This window comes from Ciconia boyciana, chromosome 2 (assembly GCF_034638445.1).
Source record: "Ciconia boyciana chromosome 2, ASM3463844v1, whole genome shotgun sequence".
Taxonomy (NCBI): domain Eukaryota; kingdom Metazoa; phylum Chordata; class Aves; order Ciconiiformes; family Ciconiidae; genus Ciconia; species Ciconia boyciana.
Genome location: NC_132935.1, coordinates 115,669,844 through 115,680,643, shown reverse-complemented (window position 1 = coordinate 115,680,643; position 10,800 = coordinate 115,669,844). Strand labels below are relative to the sequence as shown.

At 41.8% G+C, this 10,800-nt stretch overlaps 1 protein-coding gene across 1 annotated transcript in view; it reads left to right on the top strand.

Annotated features, from left to right (window-relative positions):
- Positions 1 to 2,637: 2,637 nt before the first annotated feature.
- The window catches only part of MATCAP2 (microtubule associated tyrosine carboxypeptidase 2), a 30,467-nt gene continuing 22,304 nt past the window's right edge, over positions 2,638 to 10,800 (top strand). The window contains exons 1-2 of the mRNA XM_072853666.1: positions 2,638 to 2,904; positions 10,054 to 10,736. Coding sequence (XP_072709767.1) covers positions 2,880 to 2,904; positions 10,054 to 10,736 — 708 coding nt within the window. The 5' untranslated portion in view covers positions 2,638 to 2,879. The remainder of the gene's footprint in view (positions 2,905 to 10,053; positions 10,737 to 10,800) is intronic.

The window sequence follows — 10,800 nt, the reverse complement described above, 5'->3', positions numbered from 1 at the left end:
TGTATTGTGCAACTGTATTATTTAAGCTGTATTCCACAGTGTGGCTCATCTAAACCTTACCATTTGTCCCCATGTCCCCTCACCTCGCTACAATGCGATCCGTGCCAGCTGCACTGATAGCCTCCGGGAGTTTTTTTCATGACAGAGTAACTCATCTTTTTCCCACTGTCCGTCCAGACAGACTTACAAGCTAAGACGCCTTTGAGGTTAGAACTACTAGAGGTACAGTAAATATATATATATATAGCATTCTTGTCATATTGAGATACTTAGTAATGTTTTTCTTGACTGAGCTTTCCATGTTATGCTTTTAATCAACAAGCGTGACAAAACTTGCTCAGAGCCAAAGCAGAAAAGGGGCAGGTGGCCTTTCAGCATCCCTCCTTTGTGCCTTCTGCTACTGCCTTTGGCATCCTCTTGCTTGAGCCAGGAGCTAGCATGACCTAGCGAAACCTTCAAGCCATTCTGCAAAGGAAAAAGGCTAGCAGGGAAAGAAAAAAAAAAGCGGAGGCAGCGGATTCAGGGGTGACTGAATGCCCAAGCACTCAGTGAAAAAGGACTCACAGACACCAGGGAGAAGTAGGCAGATGAGAAATATGGAGAGAAAGCATCCACTGGAGGGAGCAAGGAGGGGGGATAGATGTGTAAAATACACATCAAACGCTGGAGTTACTGATTTAATTGCTATAGCTTCCAAGCATATATAAAGTATCACCTCTAAGAGGAGAATTTAGGGTCTACACAGCAAAACCATTGGGGAGTTATGGTAAAATGGTACATTGACTTTATGTTGTAGCAGCCATCTATCGTTTCTTCATCTGCTGTGCTGATTAATTGCAGTGCTTGAACCAATTCACTGTTCGGGGGTTTTTTTCTGTAATTGCCATGTATCACAAGCAAACTCTAACCCATTAGTGATAGCTTTGTCTCTCTAAATTTAAAAGTGTTTATTCAGTTCCTGCAATTTGAGATTTGGAGACAAGCCTGCAGGTTCCAGATACTACACTGTTAGCAAAGTACTTTAGAGGGTATTTTAGGTTAAACTTAGACATATTGACAGGGCGTGTATCTTCTCTGTTCCTTAAAGAACTCAAGTTAAAAGGGACATCAAATTTGTCAGTTAGGTAGAAGTGTGTTTCAGCACTAGCTCTTCATTAGCAGACTGAGAAAAATGACACCTCAGTCTTTTCATAACTGGTCTTAAAGAGTGCCTGTCTGACTGTGTGTGAGGCAGTAGTAAATAAAATGAAAATATGTGCTTTAAACTCTTTTCTTTTCATTAGTGCCTGTGAAGAGTGATTTGAAAGCAGACAGAACTATCTGATCAGTATTCCCTCAGTCGTATGATTGCATACATGCAAGTGTCTATAAGAAGGATTCATGAAATTCAGTAAAACTTTTCCAGGTAGGACACAGAAAGGGGTTCTCAGAAGTATCAACAAGCTGTGATCTGTGGAATTCCCATCCCTACTACGTGATGATACAGCCAGATCTTATACCTTATAGGACGATGTTATGGAGAGAATCTATGTGTACAGTGCATTGTAGGTATGAATGTATTGATGGGAGGGAAGGTGGCAGACATTTAAGCTATTCAACCAAAGCAGCGCACCACTTTGCAGCTCTCCTCTCCCTGGCAGATCACGACATTCCCATAATGTATGTTGAGCGCTAGTGTGCTGTTAAGTCACTTTCAATTAAATTGCTTTCTCCGTTAAGTGTTGATCATTTAGAAAGTAAATGCATTAACACGCTAAAATGTATTCTTGTGTAATCTGACTTCAGTAACGCCCTTAAGTCTGCATGAAGAGTACAAAATCTTCCTACACCATTGCCTATATTAATTGGTTACACAACTGTAATTGCTAAGGTAGAATAACTTGTTCCTATTTGTAATTGCTAAGGTAGAATAGCTTGTTCCTATTTGATGTTCAATAGGCATTTTGAAATGTGCAGATTACACTTCGAGGAGTGAAAGGTTTCACAAGTAAAGCAACAGATTGCACAAGTAAAGCAACAGAAGGGTGCAAGATAAAGTCTATCTTCTGGTTTAAATTCTGTTTATCACTTATCAATGTATGATAACATTCTTGATTACTAAAATCAGTTATTGCCCCGAACTGTTGCTCTGATGCAATGCCTCCATTCTCTTTAGGAAGAGGCAACAGCTCCTTGTCCTGCTCTCCCAGGGTGGCACATAACCTGCTGAGCGCCCTTGTCCCATGCAGCCCTTTCTCTGCCTGCCTTAGGCCCAGCAAATAATTATCAATCATAGCAATTATTATCAGTTACAGCAACGATGATAGTTGATAATTATCAGTGTACTGCAACGCAGTTGCTGGATTCAGTGCAAGTTATGCCTACTAGACTCCTGCAAAGGATGACGCTGACAACCCGTCGACGTTGCGGGCACCTCACGCCAAGCCGTGCCGGTGTGATAAAGCGGGCTCTTTCGGCGATGTTTTTGGGGGCAGCTCGGCGCCCGCCCCAGGACACCGGCAGGGCCGCCCGGCTGCCGCCGCCTTGTCCCTGCACTACAGCTCCCAGGATGCAGCTCGCCCCCCGCCGTGGCCACGCCAGCGCTCGGGCGGCGCAGGGCATGCCGGAACTTGTAGTCTGCAGGGCCGGGCGGGCGCTCCGCTTGCGCGGCTCCTGCCTGCCGGGCCGGGGCCAGCCGGGCTCCCTCGGCCGCCGCGGGGCCGGGCCGGCTTCGGTGAGGAGTCGAGGCCGGCACAGCCCCCGCCGCGTCCGGCGCTGCTCGCTGCCTCCCTCCCCGCCTCCCCTCAGGGCTTCCCGCTCCTCCCCGCCCAGGAGGCGGGAGCCCGACGCCCAGAGGGAAGCCAGCGGGACAGAGCGGCGGCGCTGCCCGGCGGAGCACCATGCTGGAGTCCATCCGTGTCACCGGTGAGTACCGCCCCCGGCCCCCAGCCGCTCCCGGGGCGGCAGCCTGAGGCGGGACCGGGCACCGGCTGCGCCTCCGGGACGGCTGGGGCGTTACCGGCTCGGCGAGGGGCTTGCGGCGGCAGGAGGAGGGGCAACGTCGGGCCGCTTTCCCTGCGGCCCCTCAGGCGCTCTCCACAGCGGCTGGCGCTGGGGCAGGCAGGGTGCTGGTAGCGGCTCCCTCGCGGGAAGAAAAAAAATAAAATCAAAATCACCTGAGGAGGTGCCGAGGGGTTTCCGGAGCGTACCTGCTCCGTGGGGACGAGGGGAAGGTGCTTCGCGCCTACCTGTCTTGAGGAAAGACGGCGAAGCAGGAGTCCCGTCGGTGAATACCTGTTTTACCTGTGGGCCCTGTCCCTTCCCGGGGACGCTGGGGAGTGTGGAGGTGACACCTGCCTGCCTTTCAGTGGAGCGAGGGACAGAAGGTGCAATTAAGAATGCTAATAAAACCATTACTAATTCTATCTGGTGTCTTTCACTGTTTGGTTCTCTTCTTTGCCATGTTTTCAGAGAAGTTAACAAATCTTTATAATATGTGCATATAAAAACCTGTATTCTGACTATATAACAATAATATGGAGAAGTATTTGATACCACAGAAAACCACAGCACCTATCTTCAGTGCTGTGTCTATGTGGTATGTAGGAAAACCTACAATACAGTTGCTGCTGCAAAACAGATTTTTCACTCAGATGTTTGCCTTGTTTAAATTAGATGTCATTTCATGTGTCATTGCTTCAGCTGCTTCAAGTCAATGTTACTTTGTCATGGGGAAAATCTATCTAGAAGAGATCTGGTGGAGATGTCTTAGTGTCCCCTCGTACAATACTGTTACAATCATAATTAAGATTTCTTACAGCTACTCTTTCTCTGCATAATTTATATGCTCTTCCATCTGTGCATGGATGTTACTGTACATGGATCTGTACACAGATGTTCCATCTGTGTAGGATGTTACTTCAGGTAATGGAAGTAGAAATAAAGTTCATGGAATGAGACGGAGCATCCCTAGAGACATATAACAGCAACTGTAATTTTAAAGGATTGAGAATTCTTAAAAGGAAAGATAGTTATTTTGGTTCCATACCCCTCCATCAAATATTCCTGAACACACCTGTGCTGCAGTAGAGCAAGCTAGATCTGCTTGGATGGGAGTTTCATCCTGTGCAGGTCTGTCTATAATCGGTGTTTTGTGATTGTATCCCAAGTCTATTAAAATCAATGGGAGTTTGTTACTTGATTTCATTAGGGCCAAGTGTTCACCTCTACTGATTATTACTGTGCTCATGTAATTTAATTTGAAGCACCTGAATTTGGATTCAGTTACATAATATATTTCAGTGTAGAAACATGCAAGAAACTGCTTGCAAGTCAGTTCATTTTTTTTTTCCAGGTAGAAGGAGTATATCTTAAATATCATTATAATTTTAAAGAAGAAAACCAACTGCACAGTGCAAAATCATGCCAATGAGTCCTGTAAATGGTGGATATTTCAGAGTTATTTGCAAACACTGGCAGTTAATGAATCAGACATACACATTGGCTCACAGTTGAAACTTGCCCTTGGTTTTGGAGTTCAGAATTAAAGTTGAATGACAGATAACACTGTTACAGGAGGAACGTAAATAGGTAGATTTTTTTTTGGGGGGGGGAAAGTCTTAGGTTAAACGTCAAAGTTGCCAACATCATACATTAGTTAGTAACTAATATGCTGTGAAAATAGAAAATAGCTCGGCACCAGTGTTTTTATGGAAGCTCACTGGCTAATTCTACAGCTAAACCATTTTCAGTCATTATAGACAAAGCTTCCATCACTGTCTAATTCAAATTGGCTGATACTTTCTGTTCAAAGCTTGAATGTTTGTAAACCTTAAAGGTGCTTATAGTGGTGAGGAAATATACTACAGGATTCTGGTCAGATTCTGTTATGCCACAAACATAAGCCTGTAGTATTTGAGAGGCAGTGGAACATTACAGATTCATATACAACACTTTCTGTTACCTGTTTTTTACAGAATATTCTGTCTACGGCCCTCTGCACCCACAAACCGTACAGTTTAGAGCTCATAAACAACAGGTAGTTGTTAATCTATTCATATTATCTGAATATTGAAGATAAATATTTATTTGTAATGTAATTGCACATCTGCAAAATGTGTCAAAGGAGGAATCTTGTCACATCCGTGTATTTTCTTCTCATCTCTCAGTTTCAAACTTTACTATTTTCTTATTACTTGCAGACAGATCACATACATTATTTGCATTTCTATAAATTTGAAAATTCAAGTCAAGCTATTGGAAGTGGTTTCTGATTTTGAACAAGAAGAAATTCAAGCGTATTCTAACAGGGTAATGGTGAACTGAAAACCAAAAGCAGTGGCTCAGACCATTGCATTCCTGGGATAAGAGGAACTGCTCCAAGAACATCTTTGCTAAGCACCTTAAGAATCATACCTGCAGTTCAGAAAGGATTTGTCCATTATGCGTATATAACCTGTGTGACAGCTGCTTGAAAACCACAGGAGCTCCCTACTTTTTTTAGAGCAAGGCTAGTTGGACAGAGAGAGATCTGTGCCCACAAATATCTATCATTAACCTCATTCCACCTATGGAACGGGTTTTTAAGAAGCTGCTTAGATAGTAGCTACCCGGTAGCCTAGAGGAAGATTTTTCTACAACACTCTCAACATATTAAAAGATTAGCTCAATTCATCAATTTCTAAAGGATGGAAACCAATAATATAACCTAGCCCCTGAATATAACAAAATCTAGCATATTTTTCCTAACAACCTCTGAGAAGATTAGGCAGTGTCTGTGATGCTATAAGATTCAAAGCTAGTGACTGGGGTGCAACTTAGACATGGAAAGTATTTCATTAGTGCAGAATTATAATGAGATTTGTGGTTCCCATATGTCCAATGTTAGCAGTCTTGGGGTACATCCCTTCTACAGTACTGCTGAGACACTGGAATAGCTATATGTATATAAATTAAGTTACACAGGGGTAAAACTCCCCTGTTGGCAAAATCAAGCCTGTGGTATTTTGTCGTGTTCTGTGACACATAGTACATTTGCGTCTGTAGGATGGAGTAAGTCCAGTACTGCCAATTCCAGCAGATATTTTGAAAACAATGGTATTTTGGCTAGGGCATGACCTGCTCTTGTGTGAGATCCTTTAGACACATGGGAGGAGTTGCCTCTGGCTGGCTGCCCTGCTAACCCACCTTATAGGGTAGCAGAAACCAAACACAGTGGCTCCAAAGAAGGGCAGAGCTCTGCTCTGGCCCAAGACAGACCAAGTTCCCATTGAACAGGAGGGTTTTCTGTCCTTTGGTACTCTAATGATGCCAAAATGGGAACAGGCAGCTCTTCTGCATCCTCCTTGCTGCTTTCTACATCATCACCTTCCACTCCAAACCTGGCAGACTGTTTAATTTAGAAATTCAGCAGTGTCTCTAGGACCTATGTTTTTATTACTGTGTTGTTGTAGAGAGGAACAAAATATAAATAAATGGAAGTAAACATGATGGGAAATCTTTTTGGGAGAGACTATACTAGTTCTGTTCTGGGGTTTTTTACTTGCTGAAGGACTAGGGGCTTTGTGACTTCGAATGTTTGGAAGCCAGTGCAATGAAGAGAATCTTTGTACATGAATTACACATTTTTAGGGAGGTTCTCAAAGGTAACTGGAGGCTTGGGCATATGTTCTTGCAGCAGAAAACTGTAAAAAAAAAAAATGAAATATGTAAAGTCAGGAAATTCGAATTTGTACTTCTCGGAACACATGTAACACATGGATGAGATAGAATAGATAAAACCTATATGATATGTAGCATGATATGCAGGATAGAGTTATGCCATAGTACGGTTTGCCTTTTTCAGACCTTTTAGAGGTAATCTGTTGACATCTGTCCTATGGTATCCAGAGTTTAAAAGCTGGAAATCACTGCTAGCCAATCTATGTAATTAATGTGGGTTGATAATTCATTCTCTGACTGGCTACTTTATAGCAGTATGATATCTCAGTACTTTTTGAAACACTGAAGCACATTTTCAGAACACAGGCTGTGCAATGAATTGATTTTATATTCAGAATAGTAGACCTCTGTTTCAATTACCAGGTATTGCTAATCCTTGGAAACTCTTGGATATAGTTTAGTAAGTCGAGTTACCTAGAATACAGTGTATTTTTAGTTTGGTTGATGCTGTCTGACTTACATCTGTAAGTGAGTTTAAAATAATAATTGTTACAGATTTAAAAAGTGTACTGGAAAAAACTTTAAAATTTGGTGGTTTGCAACATGATTTTGACATTGTCTCAAATATTTTGTAGTTTATTCTGTAAAATAATTATGTTCACAGGACCAATCAAAGAATTTAGAATGGCAGTTAAATGACTTTTGTGAAAACTACAGTGTTATCTAATATAATATTTCAGATCTGCTGGATTATCTGTTGATTCTAGGTTTCCAGTACAAATATGCACCAAACAGCATCCTTATTTAGTCGGAAGAAAATTAAGGACAGCCACACTTAGTTTGGCAGCTGAAAAATCACTTTGCTATGAGATTGCACATATAAAGTAACTACAGATTTGGGGACAACTATTTTTGATGTCAACCACGTGCATGTGAAACCCACCAGTGTGTGTTAAGCACTTGATGACCATTTGTGACACTTGCAGGAGAATTCTGACTTGCAATGTTCAGAAATTATCTAGATATAAATGCATTTATTACTGGCCAACTGTACTACTTAGCTCTGAAAGCTTACTGTAATGAATTTTTGGTACTGGATCAACACAAGAGCTTGGGGGAGGGTTAAGGTAATTTTGAGTTGTTTCTTTGAATTCTGTGTCTGTTTTTTTTCTTTTCTATTTATAATTTCTTAGATACACATGTGGTATTAATTCAAAACATTCCCTGTGTAGTAGCAATTTAAGGCTTCTCTGCTCTTTGTGGCTTTTGAGAATTTATTAGCAGAGAAGGTGAAGCATTACTGCAGCTAGCATTACATTGTTATCTCTTGTCTGTATTTTAAGAAGTAGCTCTTTAATTTCCAACTTCAATTTTGTCTACACAAGCAGAGTCACATGCTCAGAAATTTAATATTTCTGTGTTCAGACATTCTGGAAACCTTGCCTTTCATTTTCCCTTCTTAAAAGTAAGGATTCTTGTACTGTAATACTTGGTGCAGGCCTGCAGTCAATCGTAAATACTTGCCAAGAAATATGTGCAAGCTGTCATCTTATTCTGTTGTCCAAAAAAATGCCTCATTTTATAGTAGTTGTTTGTAGATAGGTACACACATAAATTAATGCCCACTGCAGAGTATCCTGGCTGCATATTTGATGTTGTTTTCCTCGTGATGGGAGCTGTAGTTCCTCACCACTACAGCTTATGGTAAAGCAAAATAAGCCAGGCAGGTGGGTTGTCACATATGTGATGATCTGACAGAATTTGAACAGGAATGCCAAGGAGCGCATTCCTGCACCAAGCAGAAAGAGGATTCGCAAACTTACTGTGAAAGAACAATGAGCTTGCTTAAGATACACATGCTTTAGTGCAAGAAGATGATCTAATGCTTCTCTCTCTCTCTCTTTCCAGTGGGGGAAACACCCAGGCTGCAGGTTTCCCATCATGTGTTGATGCAAATAGGACCTCTGTCTTTTTGCTTTTTAGAACAGCATCTTCAGGAGAACTGAGGAACACAGATTGACATGGAACTGATAGAGGTCCAACAGCATGAAATACATTGTCATGGTGCTTATGTTGGGAGCAAAACCTAATTTTACTGTAAAAATAAAGCTGAAATTAAACTAGTATTGATTTTTTTGTCCCTTGGAGGCCTTTAATGATCTCCTGCTAATGTTCCATTCAGAGTATAATTACGGTATGTAAAGTAATTGCAGCTCAGCTATGTATAACTGTGGGCTGAAGCTCAAATCCCTTTTGTGGGCTTTAATCAAGCTCCAGCCATGTCTCCTGTTCTGTGAATCCTTTCATTTTAGGTGCAGAAGTAGAAAGCATTTCTCTGTGGCAGGATTTATTTGTGCCCCTACTTCCAGCTCACCTTATGTTCTAGGATGAACTGGTTGGCAAGAGAAGGGAATGGTTAGAACCATTGAAGAGAGGTCACTTCTCTCTAACAAGGCAGCACAAATGTTAAATACAGTTTTAATTCCTAATGACTTTTCTGTGCAGCTGTGCTGCACCAGGGACCTGTCCCCCCTGAAAGCTATGCCAGGGGTTAGAGCAAGAAAGGAGGGTTCATTCACTAAAGGAACCTTATTTGCTTCTTGCATTCAGTTTAGTTTATAGTGATTCTTCAAGTGTTTTCTTAAAGCCAGCTGTTATTGTAGAACAACTTTGAAGAGATGAAGCGACAGTGTTGTCGTAAGGATTCTCAGGGGTGTGTTTGTAACTAGCCAATCTCTCTTCTCTCTCCTCTTTAAATATAGCTGACTATCTGTATTAAGAAGGAATACGTGAGACTGAAGTCTTTTAAACTTATATTACTATTCATATGATGTTGCAAATTGTTCACAGTGGTTGGCCCATTCCAATGTTCTCATCTTTTCTGAGAGTAAACTATGAATCAGATTTTGCAGATGAGACCACACCAGACTGCTTATATCACAGCACAGATCCCTGTGGGACTTCACTGTAAATACTGCTTACATACTCCTGTACAGGTTCCTATTTTCTAAGTTATTCTTTATCCATACAGAAAGCCTTCCTTGCATGATAAAGATCAATCAGGTTTTGCTCAAAACTAAAAATTTGTTAATGTAACAGTAAACATTCATAAAGTCCTGCACAGAGTCTTGTTTTAAACTAGTTCTTAGCTGCAAACAGTACACTCGTACATGGAGATGCAAGCATAAAATACTTGTTTAGCTAGGTCTTACAAGTCCCAGTCTAATTGTTCAGAAGTGATACACACACACAATTCTCCCACATGTCTAGAAGTCAAGATTAACTTGATGTGACTGCAGTTAAGACAAGTTCTGTGTTTCATTTATGTTGCAGTTTTGAGTCCTTAAGATTAGCATTGCTGTGTGAAACCATCAAATTTGTCCTCAGGTTTTTTTTTTCCCCCCCTCAATGCAGAAAAACTTCACTGGCCTAAGACAGAGCTTTCTAAGAAATCAGTCCTGAGTCCAGAAGAACATAAGGTGAACATTAATAATGAAAACAGCCTCCAGCACCCACCTTCTGGGATCCTTAAGGACATTTTCACGACAGGAACCAGTAGCTACAACGTCCTGCTGCAGAGCAAAGAGGAGAAAAAACACCAGACTCAAAAGCAGTCATCTGCTCACCACAAGAAACACAGAAAAACTACAAAGTGTTCTACCACCTCGCGAAGCAACGAGCACCGCAAAATCAAGGTCCCACTACCCTTGCTCAGCAGTGGATGGTACTGCACAAACGGACAGCCCTCCATCATCATCACTAGCCCGGTGTCTACCAGCATGAAGTTTACAAACAGCATTTCAGTTGCAGGGAACAGCATAGGACTACCACCTCGACCCAGAAGTAGAGCTAAGAAGCATTTTAATCTAACAAAGCCAAAGCAACCCCAGTCATCAAAAAGCCATGGAAAAGAGGGAGATACCTCTGGCCGAAAACTCTGTTTGCTGACTGCAATCAAACCTTCCAATGTGGAGAAAGAGAAAATGAAATTCTTCGAGTCAGAATTCACATACAATCCTCAGTTTGAATATGCAAACCCTGCTTTGCCAAATGTGTTAGCTAAGCATAGCCATGCATCTGACAGATTTCTTAAGCAGGTATAGTTACTTTTTTTCCTCCTTTTCCACTGATTACTTTATTTTTTCCTACACTTGTAAAGGT